The 18,994-nt window shown below is 35.0% G+C and overlaps 1 protein-coding gene across 1 annotated transcript; it reads right to left on the bottom strand.

Moving 5' to 3' along the window:
- Positions 1–15,120: 15,120 nt before the first annotated feature.
- LOC139858802 (uncharacterized) lies at positions 15,121–17,136 on the bottom strand. The gene is made up of 2 exons (XM_071847640.1): positions 16,598–17,136; positions 15,121–16,490 (listed from the first exon to the last, which is right to left on the bottom strand). Exons 1-2 carry the CDS (start codon positions 17,116–17,118, stop codon positions 15,326–15,328), a joined length of 1,686 nt encoding a protein of 561 aa, XP_071703741.1. The 5' UTR covers positions 17,119–17,136; the 3' UTR covers positions 15,121–15,325.
- Between the last annotated feature and the right edge of the window lie 1,858 nt (positions 17,137–18,994).

Raw genomic sequence — 18,994 nt, forward strand, 5'->3', positions numbered from 1 at the left:
GTTACAGCTGCTATTCGACTTTCAATTAAACAATTTAAAAGTCACATTCAAATTAAATATACTTTAGGATGAGAAGGTGGCAGACAAGATTGGTTTTGAAGATGTGATACTTGATAGTGATTAAAACTAGGAGACAAATTTTTATATTTTTGATTAAAATGAACCAAATGATCCATGGATTGGAACTTCAAAACATTTTGGGCCTGAGTAATCTGTTTGAACTATAAAAATCGGGTTTTAATAGATGGGTTTCAGTTATTTGGCCTGTTGGGCCGAATTAATCTTGGGCCGAAATGAAAGAAATAGGTTTAAGAGAAATGATTTAGGAAACAAATCACTAAAGTAGAAGGTAGAGGAGTGGCAGGGTGTTGGCATGGGGAAGTAAGAGGTCCTAGGTTCGAGTCTCATTCACGGTGTTTCTTTTTAGAAAAAGCTTTTAAGGGTTCGTGAATCGAAGGCCAACCATGCACATGTTAAATGATGTTATATGTATTTTTACTACAAAATACAGTATGGTGAGTATATAGTCCCCTTTTAAACTTTAAATATTTTTGGGCTGAGAATACATGCGCTATTTTTATAAATGATTTACGTTATGGACACAAGTGACTAAAATTACGTTCTACATGGGTTTGAATCAAAAATCCCCTAGCTTGGTAACTTTAACTATTGGTTTATGAACTGGTAGGCGCGAATCCTAAAGATAGATCTATCGGGTTTTACACCCCCACCCAGATGTTGTTCTAGTAAACTAGAAGAACGGGTGTTTAGTACTTCGAGGTTAACGGAACGCACTTGATTCGGTGCACATATTATTATAACTTAGGGGTACACACTCTTGTTAAGGCTAGTTACCGGGTGCCCATTGCTTGGAATGCTTTTCATATACTTGCGAGTGTATTATGTTTATAAATATGAAATCTTGTGGTCCATAGTTATTACGCTGCTAGCATCAAACCTATATATCTCACCAACTTTATGTTGACATTTTAAAGCATGTTATTCTCAGGTACGACTTAAGTCTTCCGCTGTGCATTTGCTCATATTAAGGACCTTACTTGGAGTCGATCATCGCAATGGAACCAACTGTTGAAGACTCCGTCCGGGAGGATTAGTTCGGGTTTTTACAGTTGGTATCAGAGCGTTGGTCTTAGTGAACCAGGTCTTGCATTAGTGTGTCTGACTAGTAGTTGTTAGGATACATTAGTGAGTCTGGACTTTGACCGTGTCTGCCTGTCAAAAGTTTTGCTTATCATTTCTAGTCGGAAACCATCTGCTTATCATCCTTAGGGAGCTGCCTGCTTATCATTCTTTAGTCTAGACACGTCTTACTGCATTTAGTGCATCGATAGTGTGTAGACGAAATTCATATCTTAGCGTATTTGATAATTCGTATCTTAGCTCATCTGTAAATTGCCTGACATATGCCGTAGGTTCCTTTGTAGTCTACGAAATCTTTAGTATTACATATGGATATTCTATATAGTTAGAATATCATCCGACATCCGAAAATCATTCCACATTAAAAATCCTTTCCATCTATCCAATTACCTTTTGGCGATGAACCTGAAGCACTTACCGGCGAATCAGTTCGAGAAACCATTTTCTCTCTCATTTCTAGAGTATCTCGTCACGATTATATACTATCCCATATTTCAGATCTTGTTCATTCGCTCACTCCAACCACCAATCATCCCGGTGTACTAGCAGAGGTTAACGAACTTCGCGCTCGCGTGACGGCTTTGGAAAATATGGTGCGAAGGTTACAAACACCAGCAGCAGCACCAGCGGCATAATTCGTACTACCATCGTCAACGTCGACATTACTTTTATCACCCCAATCGCAACCGCGCCTTAAATCTCAACATCACAATCTGTACCTCGAATATCAACATCACACGCCTCAATATTACCACCTGTATTTCGAGTATGATCTTCGTTCTACATAACATTCTACATCGATTAATTTCGTTCTACGTATTATTCCACCTCATTTTCTTTCGTTCGACATGGCAATTATGTAATCTCTAATATTTTAGAGATCATGCAATCAAGTGCCAACAATAAATCAAATGAGTATAATATCCTATTGACTCATTAAATTCATAATTATATCCGATGAAAATATATATACAAGTATATTTTCATAAAGATTGTAATTAAAAATTCTTTCCTACCAACTGTTAATGATGAAAATATTTTAACGGGTGGGTAGCACCCGAGGAATATTTAGAATTCACATTAATAAGTTACATTGTACATTCTTCGAATCTGATTCAACGATTATCTATTATCCTACTTACAACCACCGATATTCGTATCCGCTCACCTCAAAATAACCATTTCCATTCAAAATTTCATATTGGGTTTTGACATATCAGAATCCAACAAGTGGCATAATGAAGAAAACATTGTACAGAATAAAATTTGTTAGAAACAAACGAATTAATTAATTGAAATTGGGATAGGATTACACGTTAACTGTTCCTAGTTAACTGTTCCCAGCTAACTGTTAATTCCGTATTACATTTTATCGCAATTTAGTTTATTGTCATTTAAGTTCTGTTATTTATTTTACGTACTTTAAATAACGGGACACATATACAAGGTTTCGACCTATCATATCGGCCCATCTATATATATATTTCGGAACAACCATAGACACTCTATATGTGAATGTTGGAGTTGGCTATACAGGGTTGAGGTTGATTTCAGAATATATATATGGTTTGAGTTGTGATCAATACTGAGACCGGTACACGGGTCACGATACGTATTAATTAATTCGAATATTATATATTAAATTATATATGAATATATTGGACTAGTGGACAACTGGACTATTGGACTGCTAACTTTGGACAATTAAAATGAATTAAAATATTGATTATAACATATGAAACTAAACAATTCTTTAAGTTTGCCACTTGATTTCATCCTAAACCTCATTTGTATCTCGACGTTTACAATCCGCGTACAAACCTATCAGGATTCTTGAAAATACCTCAATCGAGAAGTTGAACCGACCGCACTTCATCTACAGAAGAAAAGATCTATACACATGAAAAACTCTGGAACCCAAAGTCATAGTTTAACACGTACCGCGACGAATTCTTTAGCATTTATTAGCAAAAACAACCTTACGATTCCTTTTCAAAGTAGCCAATTTTGTCACAGCTTCAGCAGAACAACTTCGACCTTTCATTTGAAAAAGTCTTATTATAACTTTGATATATACGATTGGTTTTCCTCATCGTTACCTGGGAACCTTTCATACTCCGCCATTTTATCATCAGCATTTAATCATCTAAAAACACAATTCGCCCAAAAACACCTCGGATTGATAATCGACGATTCAGATATGACTGCATTAAATGCAGAGGAAACAGTAAAATTTTAGATGGCCTAAATGGCCAAAAGTTTGATGATAAAGAAGGGAATGTTAGGAACGCTCGATAGAAAATTTAGTGCTGAAAAAAAAAAAAATGGATTGAGCTAACCGTGAAGGAAACAAAGAACAAATACAAGGAATGAACCTGCCTTCAAATAATGCAAATGATTCAGTGTCTGTTGAAACCGTCAGTATGAACCCTACTCTTTATTCTAAACTTTTTCAGATGATATTATTCATCATCATCTTATCTTAGATATTATAAGATATCTTCATATTTTCCGCTATACATATTCTCCATATTTCTAAAGATATTTTCACAACTATTCCTATCTGCAATCATCTATCTCCCCGTAATATCTGCGTTACAACATAAAAGAAACTGTGGTAGTTTCTAAATTCTGAAATCTTCAAGTTTAAAATATGAATGTTTTGAAGCAGTGTTGGGAACTGATGCGTGAATTAGTATAATATAATGAAACTTGATCAACTTCATTATATTACAGTAAGTCATGTTGCGTTTCTAATGGAATGTGATGATTCACAGTACCATCATCATGTGCCATGTTACACGGCTCTTACAATCTATCCAATCTCTAAACATATCAAGAAAATATTCTCTTGATGATTCGGTCTTTTCCAGGATATTCTGGTAATTTGACAAATCAAAAATCGTGCCATTACCAATTCTCTCTTAGGACATTAACTATATTCATTTCGAATTTCATACCTACGAATTCCGGACCATTACAAAAGATGCTTAGTTGAAAAGGAGGAAAAGAAAAAGAATGAAGCTCCGAAATAGAAATTGGAGTATAAATCGCAGTAAATGGAAGAGAGTATTAACTGTGGATGATAACGATTATAGAAAACAAAAGCAAGGACATCGAAGTATAAGGGAAGATATAAAACCCAATAATCACCCAGAAACTACAAACCGTGTATATCAATACGTATTGCGACGTAAAGACACGGGAGAATAAGAAACATTATAATTCCAAGAAAATCATAACAGTAAATAGATTCTTCTGGCGGCAAATGAAAAAAAAAAAAAAAAAGAATGAAAGATATGAAGGTTAGAAGTATAATAAGAATCAGGATTGGATGGAACATATTAAGAATGAGTAGAGGAAGAAAGAATAAAAGGTGTGGAGAATAAGGAAAACGAAGGGGGTGGATTTATAGCAATATATCCGACAGAGAAATCAGGAACAGATTATTGCATTAATTAAAGAAGATTTTGATTTTCTAAATCGCCGAAGAACCAAATCTTATTACGTAAGATTTTCTTTAAATCCCTTAAATCCCGGAAATCAACAGTAACTACGTCATCGGTTAAAACTAGTATATTTTACCCATCTCACTCTTTTGCGATAGTTCCATTTATATTCTTCGCGTAATCGAATCGTTTTATCTACATTACTCAATGATGATAAAACTCTATTCATCAACTCATATTCGTCATGAAAACATTCCTATTGTTATTTATGACAACCTCTACCAAATTTCGGGGACGAAATTTCTTTAACGGGTGGGTACTGTAACGACCCGGAAATTTCCGACCAAATTTAAACCCTAATCTCTATATGTTTCCGACACGATAAGCAAAATCTGTAATGTTGAGTCTAGAAAGTTTGAAAACTATATTCGGATATCCGTTACCCTTTGACCTTTGACAATTTCCAACAATTCACGAACCATTGTTTGTATATATATATATATATATATATATATATATATATATATATATATATATATATATATATATATATATATATATATAGGAGTAAAACAAATACAATATAAAAGTAGGTATGAGAATACTAATATATGGTTATACAAATATACATACTACAGTTAATTACATATATAATTCGTATAACAAACATAGAAACACAATTCCATATCATTTATGTCATCGAATCGTACCCCCTAGGGAATAAAACAGATACACAATTCCAAATTTAGTTAAAACTCACTATCAACTTTTTACATTTTCAACCATTCTTCTGTTTATAATTGGTACTTTCTGACCCACTTCTTCTTTAAATTAAAGATTGATGATTCATAATACAAGTAAATCAATTCCCATATTGTTATTAATCGACCACTAGTTCCATGCTTGTTTAATACTCTCACCGTTGAAACAACCATTTTTGTTTATGTGATAACCATCGAGCACTACAACAACTGGACTTTACATGGCCACCATGATGGTCACCTTCTTCGACCATCACTAAAGCTCTCTCATTCTACTTCTATTCGTTTTCGTTTATAACTGAAAGTCATCTCAAACCACCCAAGAATAACCTACAATTGTTCTTGTTTCTCTAGTTTATCAAACCACTTACCAGATAATGATATTATCTGATCACCACACCACCACGATACCCATCAACACTTTGGTTTAAACCACCATACACCATCCCATGAACCACCCTCGCCTCACCGCTTTACATTTTCTACTGTTTCTGTTACTCGCACAAACAACAATCGCTACCACCTTAAAAACCTTGAAAACCTCCACGAACCACCAATTACACCATCCTAGAAACTGTGTTACTCGTAAACATTCCATTTTTCTGTCCAAATTCAGCCGAGAACCATCACTTCAACCAACTTCTACTTCCTATCACCACCTACGGGTTCCACCACCCTGCACCACCTTTCTCCATCCTCTCTATTCTTTTTGTGAATCGTGTCACCACCATTAAATATCATAACCTTGCAACCACCACCAACTACAGCTCGTATTTCTGTTTCTAATTTCAGTTAACTCCACAACCCAAGTCAACCTCTCTTGCAAACCCATGGCTACCACCATGACCACCGATGGTCACCGTAGCTGTTTATGCTCGCTGCTATTCCTTCTTCTTTTTCTATTTAAAAATGACCCAACGAACCCACTTTGCAGTTGCCATGTTGATTGTTACAGCTGCTATTCGACTTTCAATTAAACAATTTAAAAGTCACATTCAAATTAAATATACTTTAGGATGAGAAGGTGGCAGACAAGATTGGTTTTGAAGATGTGATACTTGATAGTGATTAAAACTAGGAGACAAATTTTTATATTTTTGATTAAAATGAACCAAATGATCCATGGATTGGAACTTCAAAACATTTTGGGCCTGAGTAATCTGTTTGAACTATAAAAATCGGGTTTTAATAGATGGGTTTCAGTTATTTGGCCTGTTGGGCCGAATTAATCTTGGGCCGAAATGAAAGAAATAGGTTTAAGAGAAATGATTTAGGAAACAAATCACTAAAGTAGAAGGTAGAGGAGTGGCAGGGTGTTGGCATGGGGAAGTAAGAGGTCCTAGGTTCGAGTCTCATTCACGGTGTTTCTTTTTAGAAAAAGCTTTTAAGGGTTCGTGAATCGAAGGCCAACCATGCACATGTTAAATGATGTTATATGTATTTTTACTACAAAATACAGTATGGTGAGTATATAGTCCCCTTTTAAACTTTAAATATTTTTGGGCTGAGAATACATGCGCTATTTTTATAAATGATTTACGTTATGGACACAAGTGACTAAAATTACGTTCTACATGGGTTTGAATCAAAAATCCCCTAGCTTGGTAACTTTAACTATTGGTTTATGAACTGGTAGGCGCGAATCCTAAAGATAGATCTATCGGGTTTTACACCCCCACCCAGATGTTGTTCTAGTAAACTAGAAGAACGGGTGTTTAGTACTTCGAGGTTAACGGAACGCACTTGATTCGGTGCACATATTATTATAACTTAGGGGTACACACTCTTGTTAAGGCTAGTTACCGGGTGCCCATTGCTTGGAATGCTTTTCATATACTTGCGAGTGTATTATGTTTATAAATATGAAATCTTGTGGTCCATAGTTATTACGCTGCTAGCATCAAACCTATATATCTCACCAACTTTATGTTGACATTTTAAAGCATGTTATTCTCAGGTACGACTTAAGTCTTCCGCTGTGCATTTGCTCATATTAAGGACCTTACTTGGAGTCGATCATCGCAATGGAACCAACTGTTGAAGACTCCGTCCGGGAGGATTAGTTCGGGTTTTTACAACCATCATTTGGCAACTAGCATGAAATATCTCATAAAATTACAAAAATATGAGTAATCATTCATGACTTATTTACATGAAAACAAAATTACATATCCTTTATATCTAATCCATACACCAACGACCAAAAACACCTACAAACACTTTCATTCTTCAATTTTCTTCATCTAATTGATCACTCTCAAGTTCTAAGTGTTCTTCATATATTCTACAAGTTCTAGTTACATATAATCAAGAATACTTTCAAGTTTGCTAGCTCACTTCCAATCTTGTAAGGTGATCATCCAACCTCAAGAAATCTTTATTTCTTACAGTAGGTTATCATTCTAATACAAGGTAATAATCATATTCAAACTTTGGTTCAATTTCTATAACTATAACAATCTTATTTCAAGTGATGATCTTACTTGAACTTGTTTTCGTGTCATGATTCTGCTTCAAGAACTTCGAGCCATCCAAGGATCCGTTGAAGCTAGATCCATTTTTCTCTTTACTAGTAGGTTTATCCAAAGAACTTAAGGTTCGTGAATAAACCAGTGGCCAAGTCTTACTTCCCGACGAAGTAAAAATCTGTGAAAGTGAGTTATAGTCCCACTTTTAAAATCTAATATTTTTGGGATGAGAATACATGCAGGTTTTATAAATGATTTACAAAATAGACACAAGTATGTGAAACTACATTCTATGGTTGAATTATCGAAATCGAATATGCCCCTTTTTATTAAGTCTGGTAATCTAAGAATTAGGGAACAGACACCCTAATTGACGCGAATCCTAAAGATAGATCTATTGGGCCTAATAAATCCCATCCAAAGTACCGGATGCTTTAGTACTTCGAAATTTATATCATATCCGAAGGGTGTCCCGGAATGATGGGGATATTCTTATATATGCATCTTGTTAATGTCGGTTACCAGGTGTTCACCATATGAATGATTTTTATCTCTATGTATGGGATGTGTATTGAAATATGAAATCTTGTGGTCTATTATTATGATTTGATATATATAGGTTAAACCTATAACTCACCAACATTTTTGTTGACGTTTTAAGCATGTTTATTCTCAGGTGATTATTAAGAGCTTCCGCTGTCGCATACTTAAATAAGGACGATATTTGGAGTCCATGCTTGTATGATATTGTGTAAAAACTGCATTCAAGAAACTTATTTTGTTGTAACATATTTGTATTGTAAACCATTATGTAATGGTCGTGTGTAAACAGGATATTTTAGATTATCATTATTTGATAATCTACGTAAAGCTTTTTAAACCTTTATTGATGAAATAAAGGTTATGGTTTGTTTTAAAATGAATGCAGTCTTTGAAAAACGTCTCATATAGAGGTCAAAACCTCGCAACGAAATCAATTAATATGGAACGTTTTTAATCAATAAGAACGGGACATTTCACATATCACGATGGATTTTGTGACAAAATTACCTAGAACTCAGAGAAAACACGATATGATTTGGGTAATAGTTGATCATTTGACCAAGAGTGCTCATTTTCTTGCTACCCGTGAGACAGCGTCATTAAGTGAACTTGCCGAATTATACATGAAAGAGATAGTTAGTCGTCATGGAGTGCCATTATCGATTGTGTCAGACAGAGATTCTAGATTTGTATCGAACTTCTGGAACAGTCTACAACATAATCTTGGTACACGTGTGAATTTGAGTACAGCTTATCATCCTCAGACAGATGGCCAGAGTGAACGAATGATACAGACGTTAGAGGATATGTTAAGAGCATGTGTATTAGAATATAGTGGTTCGTGGGATACACATTTTCCGTTGGTTGAATTTGCGTATAATAATTCTTATCATTCGAGCATAGGAATGCCGCCTTACGAAATGTTGTATGGCCGTCGTTGCAGAACTCCGACTTGTTGGTTAGAAGCTGGAGAGAAACAATTTGCTGGTCCCGAAATTGTTCAAATGACAACCGAAAAAGTTGCTATTGCGCGAGAAAAGTTGAAAGCCGCCAGAGATAGACAAAAGATGTATGCAGATCCGCGTAGACGTCCGGTAACCTTTAGTGTGGGTGATCGCGTGTATTTGAAAGTTTCACCATGGAAAGGGGTTATCAGATTCGGTAAACGTGGTAAGCTTGCACCAAGGTACATTGGGCCGTTTCCAATTAGTGAGATTCTGAATGATCAAACAGTGGTATTGGATCTTCCTCCAGAGTTAGCTGGTATTCATAATACCTTCAACGTGTGTTATTTGCGTAAGTGTAAGGTCGATGACGAGACACAGATCGTACCGCTAGTAGATTTGAAAATTGATTTGAGTAACAAGCTGGTTGAGGAACCGATTCGAGTAGTGGACAGAAAGGTTACTAAGTTAAGAAAGAAAGAGATCCCAATGGTTTTAATAGAATGGAAACACAGCTTAGGGTCTAACTTGACGTGGGAGACAGAAGAGTTGATGAAGACCCGATACCCTCATCTGTTTTACCAAGACCAGATTCCGAGGACGGAATCTCTTTAAGGGGGGTGAATTTGTAATAGACTGAAACCGGGGTTAGAAGTAAGATTACTTAATTACCCTTAGGCATAATTGTGTGGTTAATTATGCTTTTATTTTAATTTAATGTTCAGTGATATTTTATTATTTGGTTAAGACCAGTTTGTGACAAGGGTCACAGAACAGGTTCGTTTATTTAATTTGGACTTTGTAAGGGTTGTCAAACTAAGTACAAAAGATATCAGATAACTGATAAATACCCGTGTGTTATGGGGTGTGGGTTTATAACCCACTTAAGTAACTAATATCTGGATACTTCCATTCATTTCCCAATTTGTGCAAGAACAAGACCCGTACCTAACTTTCATCATCTCAAAACCCTAATTGAATCTAAGCTAGAAATTGAATCAAGAGGCTTTAGGAACTGAATCCTATCATTCTTACAAGCATTTATCCAGGTTAGCATGCTTGAATTCGTGCTTTATTCCTAGAATTGGATTTTGGGTGTAAAATGGGTTTTTGATAAATATGAGCTTGAATCTTCATGATTTGTGTTTGTTATGTTTAATTGATGTTAGAAATAGTTGCTATATAGTTTATATGATCTAATTATGCTGTGAATTGAGCAAGAACTTGTTAAAAATGATGAATTGTGTGTTAGAACTTGAGTTTATGATAAAGTGAGTATTTTGGGATGAATTAATCCCAAATCTTGATTGTAAATGCTAGATTTTGATGTTTATAGTTGGGAAAAGTGTTTATGTATGATTGGTATGTTTCTTTATGCTTGAATTTGGACTATAAACCTCAAAATCGAGCCTTTTTGGCTTAAAATCACCAAATCAGCGAAGCTGATGGGGAAGAAGAAGGTGCTCGAAAAACTCGCTCGAAAACAGTGCTCGAAACTCGCTCGAAAAGAGTGCTTGAGAACCTTCTACTCGAAAACATGTTATTGCTTGAAAAACTCGAATTGCTCGAAAACATGTTAATGCTCGAAAACTCGAAAAGCTCGAATTGCTCGAAAAACTCGAATTCGCTCGAAAACTCGAACTGCTCGAGAATTTTTTTGCTCGAAAACCTTAGGTGCTCGAGAACCTTATGTTGCTCGAAAACCTTGTCTGTTATGTGAATATTTCCATAGAATGTAAAGTCATGTATTAATACTTGAATATAATACTAACTTGAGATATTATGTGGTGATTCACAGGTAATAAACAAAAAGGTGAAGGCTCAGAAAGATTAGACCTCTGAGAACCTTCAGTTGCTGGTAATCGGTGAGTGGGTCTATCTACGGATAGAGTTTAAGTAGCAGGCTATGCTACTTGTGTTTACTCTGTTATCTTGTAGTGTAATGATTACCATGCTATTGTTATTAGAATTGCCATGCTAGTTCGTTGTATGCATGATGTTATGTGATTTATGTGCACACTGTGTTTGACACCAACCGAGGCTAGGTCAGGTTGGGAACCCGCCGAGGCTAGGTCAGGTAAGGGTTCATATGAGGTCAACCGAGGCTAGGTCAGGTTAGATCCAAGTCCTGTGGTTTGTTCAGTATAACGTGCAAGGACGCATGTGTTGCGTCTGGATGGTTATACAGTTGACTCGATAGGAAGGATTATCGGTAGACTCAAGCCCGATCAGCTAGGAGTCGTGTGCTCGTACAAGCCGCCGACCCTCATACTGTCATTATTGATGTTGTGGCTATTTTTATGCTAGTTGGACGTTAGCAGATTATCATAAGTTATGCATGATGGTACTTATGCTTATTCTGTTAGATAGATTCCATTCACTTAGCGGTGCGCTAATCCCCCACATTCCTCCCCCGCAGGTTTAGGTACTGCTAGTTATATGGGAGCTGCTGATGAAGACGTGTTTGACTCTGCAAACTCTGATGTGTCTTTTTGTACTAATACACCAGAAGTTTTTAAGTGACGTCGTTTGTAAATAAGTATTATATAGTATGGATTTTTGTAATACTTTAACTAAGGTTATGTTTTAATATAATATGTCTTTCGCTGTGGTTTTAAAAAAAAAAATTGCTGGCGTCACATTTAGAGTTTAGGGTTTAGGGTTTAGGGTTTGGTGTTTTGGGTTTATTCCATAAACCCAAAACACCAAACCCTAACACCAAACCCTAAACCCTAAACCCTAAACTCTAAACCGTTCGTGTTAAAAACTCAATCTAAATCCTAAATCTAAACCCTAAATTTCTAAACCCTAATATCTAAACCCTATAAACCCTAATATCTAAACCCCAATAGTTAAAACCTCAATATACGCTCGAAAAACACGATAATTGTTATATATTACTTCTTCGAGCGTTTTTCCGCCAAAATAAAAACATTTATCACAAAGTGTCTCTACTAAATGTTCATATTTTCATCTCATCTATAATGTTCGTGAACAAAGTTTTTTCAAAAAATGAAAAAAAAAAAAAAAAAAATTTGCTTCCCCCTGCTTCCCCCCGATTGGTTACTTCCCTCTTGATCCTACCCTATATATATATATATATATATATATATATATATATATATATATATATATATATATATATATATATATATATATATATATATATATATATATATATATATATATATATTGGTAGGATCAAGAGGGAAGTAACCATTCGGGGGGAAGCAAAAACTTTTTTTTTTTCGTTTTTTGAAAAAACTTTGTTCACGAACATTATAGATGAGATGAAAATATGAACATTTAGTAGAGACACTTTGTGATAAATTTTTTTATTTTAGCGGGAAAACGCTCGAAGAAGTAATATATAACAATTATCGTGTTTTTCGAGCGTAATTTGAGGTTTTAGCTATTAGGGTTTAGATATTAGGGTTTATAGGGTTTAGATATCAGGGTTTAGAAATTTAGGGTTTAGGGTTTAGATTTAGGGTTTAGATTTAGGATTTAGATTGAGTTTTTAACACGAACGGTTTAGAGTTTAGGGTTTAGGGTTTAGGGTTTAGGGTTTGGTGTTTTGGGTTTATGGAATAAACCCAAAACACCAAACCCTAAACCCTAAACCCTAAACTCTAAATCGAGCTAAATTTTACTTCAAAAAACATGAAGAAAAAAACGTTCATATTCTTCACGAACAATATTATCTTGAATGTTATTTTTGTCGATCGTTTTCCCGCCTAAATAATAACATTCATCACGAAGTGTCTCTTCTAAATGTTCATATTTTCGTGTGATCTTGATGCCGGAAAAAAAAAATCAAAAAAAACGAGAAAAAAAAAAATTTGCTTCCTCCCGCTTCCCCCGATTGGTTACTTCCCCATTGATCCTGCACACATATATATATATATATATATATATATATATATATATATATATATATATATATATATATATATATATATATATATATATATATATATATATCCGGTGAACGAAGGCCAATACGCTGCTCTAACACCTTGATCGGATACCAAATCATGAGATTTTGACCCGAGTACTATAGTAATTAAAAGAAAGTTCAAGATTGTTAAGACAAAAAGGAATGTGATTCTTTGAGTAGCCATAGTTAATCTCTTGTTTTTGTGACGAATGAGAATGTTACTTATCTATTTATAGACTTAGTGAAAATGTTTTTCTTGATCTTAGTTACGATCAACGTTCGATGACAACATTTTAAAAAGGGACAAATTAAGAGAATCCACTAAAGAAAAGACACTGGGTTTATGTTACAATTGGGTTCAATAAGTAGTGGCATTGTCTAACGTGCAATACTGTTATTAGATTACTTACTTTTCGTTGAATTAAATATAAGAGTCATTTAGTTTCAAATTGGAACTTATGGCTTGCTATGCCTTTGTAATCATCCCTTAGCGTCTTGCTAGGGAGCGTTTGTTTTGAGTTTTATATATTCTTGGCCGTTTAAAAAAAAAACGTGCAATACTGTAATCTATTGCAAACATATACTCCGTATAACTTACAATAACAACACTAAAATTAAAGGTTTATTCTGCTATGATACAAATTAGAAGCATATCGTATTTATTAATGACAAATGGAAAACATGCTGCTTGCTTGGATGGTTTTGTTTCGATTCTTCGTTCTTAATTTAATTTGATGTTTCAGCCGTTCGAAAAAGAAGAAAAAATTAATGACAAATGGAAACGGTTGATAGTAGGGTATTTGAAATACAAATGCTCTATTTTTTTTATTTTTTAGTTTTTGTGTATTTCTATAGCATTGATTCAGTTGCTTTACCACCTCTAAACATTCGCAAAGTTATTAGTAATAAGGTTGATGGTTTAGTTCAATTTGGTTCCAGCTTTTGTTGCTTTAGAAGCATTTGTTGCTTTAGAAGCATTTGTTGCTTTAGAAGTTAGTGACACTCCAATTGTTGAGCCTACTGTTGATATACATGTTGAGATTGGGGCTCAGAAAGGTTTTAATAAAAATCGTTGCAAGAAACACAAGCACAAGGACATAAGGTGAAGGACGTGGAAGGTCATTTTATGTTACGGGACGATAATGAGGTCGGGTGATCAAGACCAAGCAGATATCGGAAGTACATAATGGGGTTTCCGGTCTACGGGATGAAGACGAAACCGGTACCTCGAACGTTAGCAATAAGGGATTTTTTCATGATTTAGTGGATCGCGGTTTAATTCCTCCATCTTCCGGTGTTCTACTCGGAAGCAAGTCCTTCAACATGCTCACTTACTCCTTTGTCTCGGAAAGGTAAGGGCGTCCATATTGATAAAGTTAATGGGATTACGAACCGTTCGGATGAAACGAATCATAAAGGTCCCTCCAAGGCGTTTAAATCGGCTTGTTTGCTTTGTTTACGTTTGCTCGATTAGTTTTAGTATTGTGTAATTGTTTAGGCGATTGTTATTGGTATTGTTCGCATTGTATGGCGTTTTTGGTTTAGTTTAGGCTCGTTTTGAGTTAGCTTCAGTTTGTGAAGTTTACTCTTATCAAGCCTTTCGGTGGTTGTATGTTCTGTATCGGTTAAAGGTCCTTTGTTTTTCGATGAAATGCTGCTTTTTAATACTCTTCGTTATTTTAGCAGAACGTATCAAAGTAATGCAACTGCGACCATGCTCAACTTCAACCAGCTTAAGAATTATGTTTCTTAAACGTAGAGCTACTATCATCGATGATCAACATGCACAAATGGTCACAACACGTATATTAACATACAAATTCTACCAGGATAAAACTTAGATAAAATCCCCAAACACTTAAAATTAACATACAAATGACATCAAATGCAGAAACTGTCTACATGAACATGGCAAAAGGTTTTAAACTTAAGTCAAACAGTTTTTTGAGTTTATACATGAAAGTGCCCCAATTATAAAACCCTAAAAAGTTTGATGTCATCGGCTAACTTACTGCTCCAAGGCCTTCCCTCACGTGAAAACAGACGGTACCTAATTAAGTTAGTTAACATCCAACTTGGACCAACTTGGTTCTATCCAAGCATGAGTTTTGGCTCCCAACAAACCCCCAAAACCATTGTTGACAAGTTTACCATCAAATGTGTGATACGTTTGTGTTTTGAGTGAATACCACACTAGGTTCGGGAAAACGATCTTATTCTCCATTTCACGTGTTTTGGCATCAACACAAACAGATGTGGGATCACCAATATAAATTGTGTGCCTCCCTATACCATCTGTTTTCTTCCATTCATTTACAGCTTCATGTCGCCTGAATACCTCGACTTCACCAAACTCACTAACAATAACTACTAAAAGATACTCGTCACAATTCATCACGAAATATTGTATCCTAGAGCTACAACTACTTTCCGGTACATTCACTAAAATAACTGAGTCAATCGGGTCAAATGTACCCATGTAAGTTACAGTAGACCGAAACTCTATATACCGGTTCACGTAAGGTTGCCAGATGGTCTCATTTACCGTTTCTTCATACGGCGCATAAAGATCTCTGCCAATAAATATTGAAGAAAATAGAGGTTTCTCATCTACAAAGTTACGAGGATTATTGCCTTCGAACAAACACCAAGATGGCTTCCCACTTACAAAGTAGATCAAAGTAATCCTATCATTCATGATTGCATATCCACCAACTATCCATTCAGATGAAGTAGGTGGCGCTGAGAAACATAAGCTTTTTACATCACCATTAACAAATACTGGAAGCTTGCGAACATCATTTGTGAAGGGGTTAAAAAACACTGGGCATTCATATTCACTGCTCTCGCACAACAACCAACCATACCTCGAACAATATATTGTGGAGTCCACCAACGATAACGATAGCTTTGAATTCTTCATAAAATACTTATCACCCGAAAACGGATCTATAAAAGTGAGAATCCCTTCATCTACAACCATTAGCCATGGTGAATTTAATGAATAATTATGCCATCTTCTTCTTCTTAACGATGACTCGTTTCTCCAACCTATTAAAGGTGCAGCAAGATGACAGAGTTTGCATGTAGCACGAAAGTTCAAGTACTCCACACCAACACAATATTCCAAAATAATCTTATAAAACCCAAATGGAATATTGTACATGTGTGATTCGTTATGTTCAACATCGTCACCTGTTACCACTCTCTCATCCTTTTCTAGCCTACATGAAAAAGAAAAAAAAGTAATTATGTCATAGCAATACAAGTATACAATAATAACATGAAACATAAATATAAATGATAAATCAACTAAGATGATCATTATTACCTTCCTTCCAACATCAACACATGGGTCGTTGAGCCCGCTCGAGAAGGCATAGAAGATGTGATGATGGTTTTATCTTTGATATGGTACAAGTATAATATTCCACCCATTTTGTCACGAATGTGTATAAAACCCCCATACTCGGAGTCAACTGCAGGATTATAAAATATGGACCAATGACGACCAAGATCCACATAGAAGATACCACCATTCAAGTCATTCATTTCTTCCCACTTAACTTGAGTAATTCGCAAGTCTTTGACATCATCATCATCATCATCATCATCACCCATTTCTTCCACATTTTTAACACCAGTCAAATCCCATTTCTTAAGGCACTCTAATTCTTCACACTTTATACTAGCCGTGTCTAATTGAGACAAAGACACATCACCACATTTCTTAGTTTCCTCATCAACACCAACGCTAATGCAGAACAATTTTGTACCATATCCTTTCAAAAAATTATTCCAAACCCAACAACCTATAGAACCAAAAGAAGGAAAAGGGCAACTCCCAAACATGAGTAGTTGAATCGTATTTTGATAGTCCTTCTCTACAATCTCAACCTGTATGACTACAGGAGAGATAAAACTATCACAATTTAAAGCATATATTTTACCATTACAACATGTTAGGCTAACTAGGAATTCACCATCATATGTTAATCCCTTGAGTTGTTCAGCGTATGATGTTTCTTTCCATTTCATAAACCTTCTAGAATTCATCCGGCAAATGAAAATTGAAGATTCATCACATCTTGTTACCAGGAGGATTGAATTGGGATCATCAGGAGGAGCCGTCAAACAACATTCATCTAAAGTTACACCATATGCAGAATGCAAATGGGGAAGATCAATAATCTTCAAAGTCAAAGGGTCCCAAAGACACCAACTAGTATTATATGGATGGTTTGATAGAATTAACCAGCCATAGAAACAACCTCGAATACGTTTTCCATTCAACTCGGGGATTTGACATTGATATTTAATCAACGGGTCGTGTAGTGTAGAGTAAACTTCTGTATCAACGGCCGCCTGTTTGTGTATAAAGTTCTGAACAATAAACCAAGGATATTTTGATGATAAAAGAGGAAATTCGTCACATGTTGAACCAATAGAAACCTTCTGATCATGCTCCATCTAACAAAGTGATAATAACAATCATCTAAAAATCAGTGTTACGCAATAGAACAAATGATCAATATCAAGCCACTATGGCTCAAACTTCATCATTACCCAAACTCGAGTTACAAACTTAAAAAAAGCTTGATTTAACGAAAATTTCAGTTTATCCCTTTGAATAAGTGCAATAAAAAGACTTGATTTTGACCACCAACAACAAAAATAGTGAATAAATAAAAAAACAAAAAATACTTATTTGATCAATAAAGAGTATCGAAATCTTAGTAAACAGTAGCATCAGTAAGATTGCACCCGAACCACATACAAGTAACTGTTTTAAATTCATAGTTTATTGATCGAATTCATACATCAAATTTCACCGACAGCTGATGATATCAAACCGTTTACAATATTTTCCAGCTTCGATCTAACAATCAAAAAACTCTCTCCATCGTTTTAGGGAGGAATCTGATATGATGCGGGCAAAAACAACTGCAACATAACCAAAAATTTATTTAAAAAACGGCTTCATTGTTAAGATTTAGAAAACAGCTTCATTATTAAAATTTATGTACATAAAACAGAAGAAAATAAACAGCACTAAAACTGCTAAAAAAAACGAACTAGAAACAGTATAACAGCCAAAAACAGCAGTAGTAGAGCTTAAAAAACAGCATTACAGCTAAAAAAAAAAAAAAAACAACAGTGGCAGCATTACAGCAGCATTAGAGCTCAAAAAAAATAAAGCAGTAACAACATTACAGCTCAAATAACGGTAGCATCAGCTTAAAAGACCGCAGAAGAAACTGCATTACAGCTAAAAAAAACAACATGACATGATTATAACATTATATCTCAATTTTTAACATAAATTGTGTAAACCCTAAATTAATTAATTAAATAAATTACCTGATCTAATACCATGAAAAGTAGTTGATACTCGAGAAAATCGAATAATGTGAAGGTGATAATTGAAGTTATAAACAATCCACAGCTTCCTTCGCTTCTTCGATTTGAAATTGAAAAGCTGAAGTTGAGATTTGTGAAGAGCGAAAGAAATAAACCTTGTGATTTGGGCGGTTGGGCCGGACTTATTACATTCAAAATTCCTTTAAAAGGAATGGTTTTTGTATTTTTTTTATATTATATCCAAACTCTTTTTCTGAATTTTATATTTATTAGTGATGAAAAGTAAACCGTCCTGTTTGAACGCACAATAAAAATGCCCGTTTGAAGCCCATTTGACCAGTTAACTATGCCATTATGCACCTCTAGT

The sequence above is a fragment of the Rutidosis leptorrhynchoides genome, chromosome 7 (assembly GCF_046630445.1).
Source record: "Rutidosis leptorrhynchoides isolate AG116_Rl617_1_P2 chromosome 7, CSIRO_AGI_Rlap_v1, whole genome shotgun sequence".
NCBI lineage: Eukaryota > Viridiplantae > Streptophyta > Magnoliopsida > Asterales > Asteraceae > Rutidosis > Rutidosis leptorrhynchoides.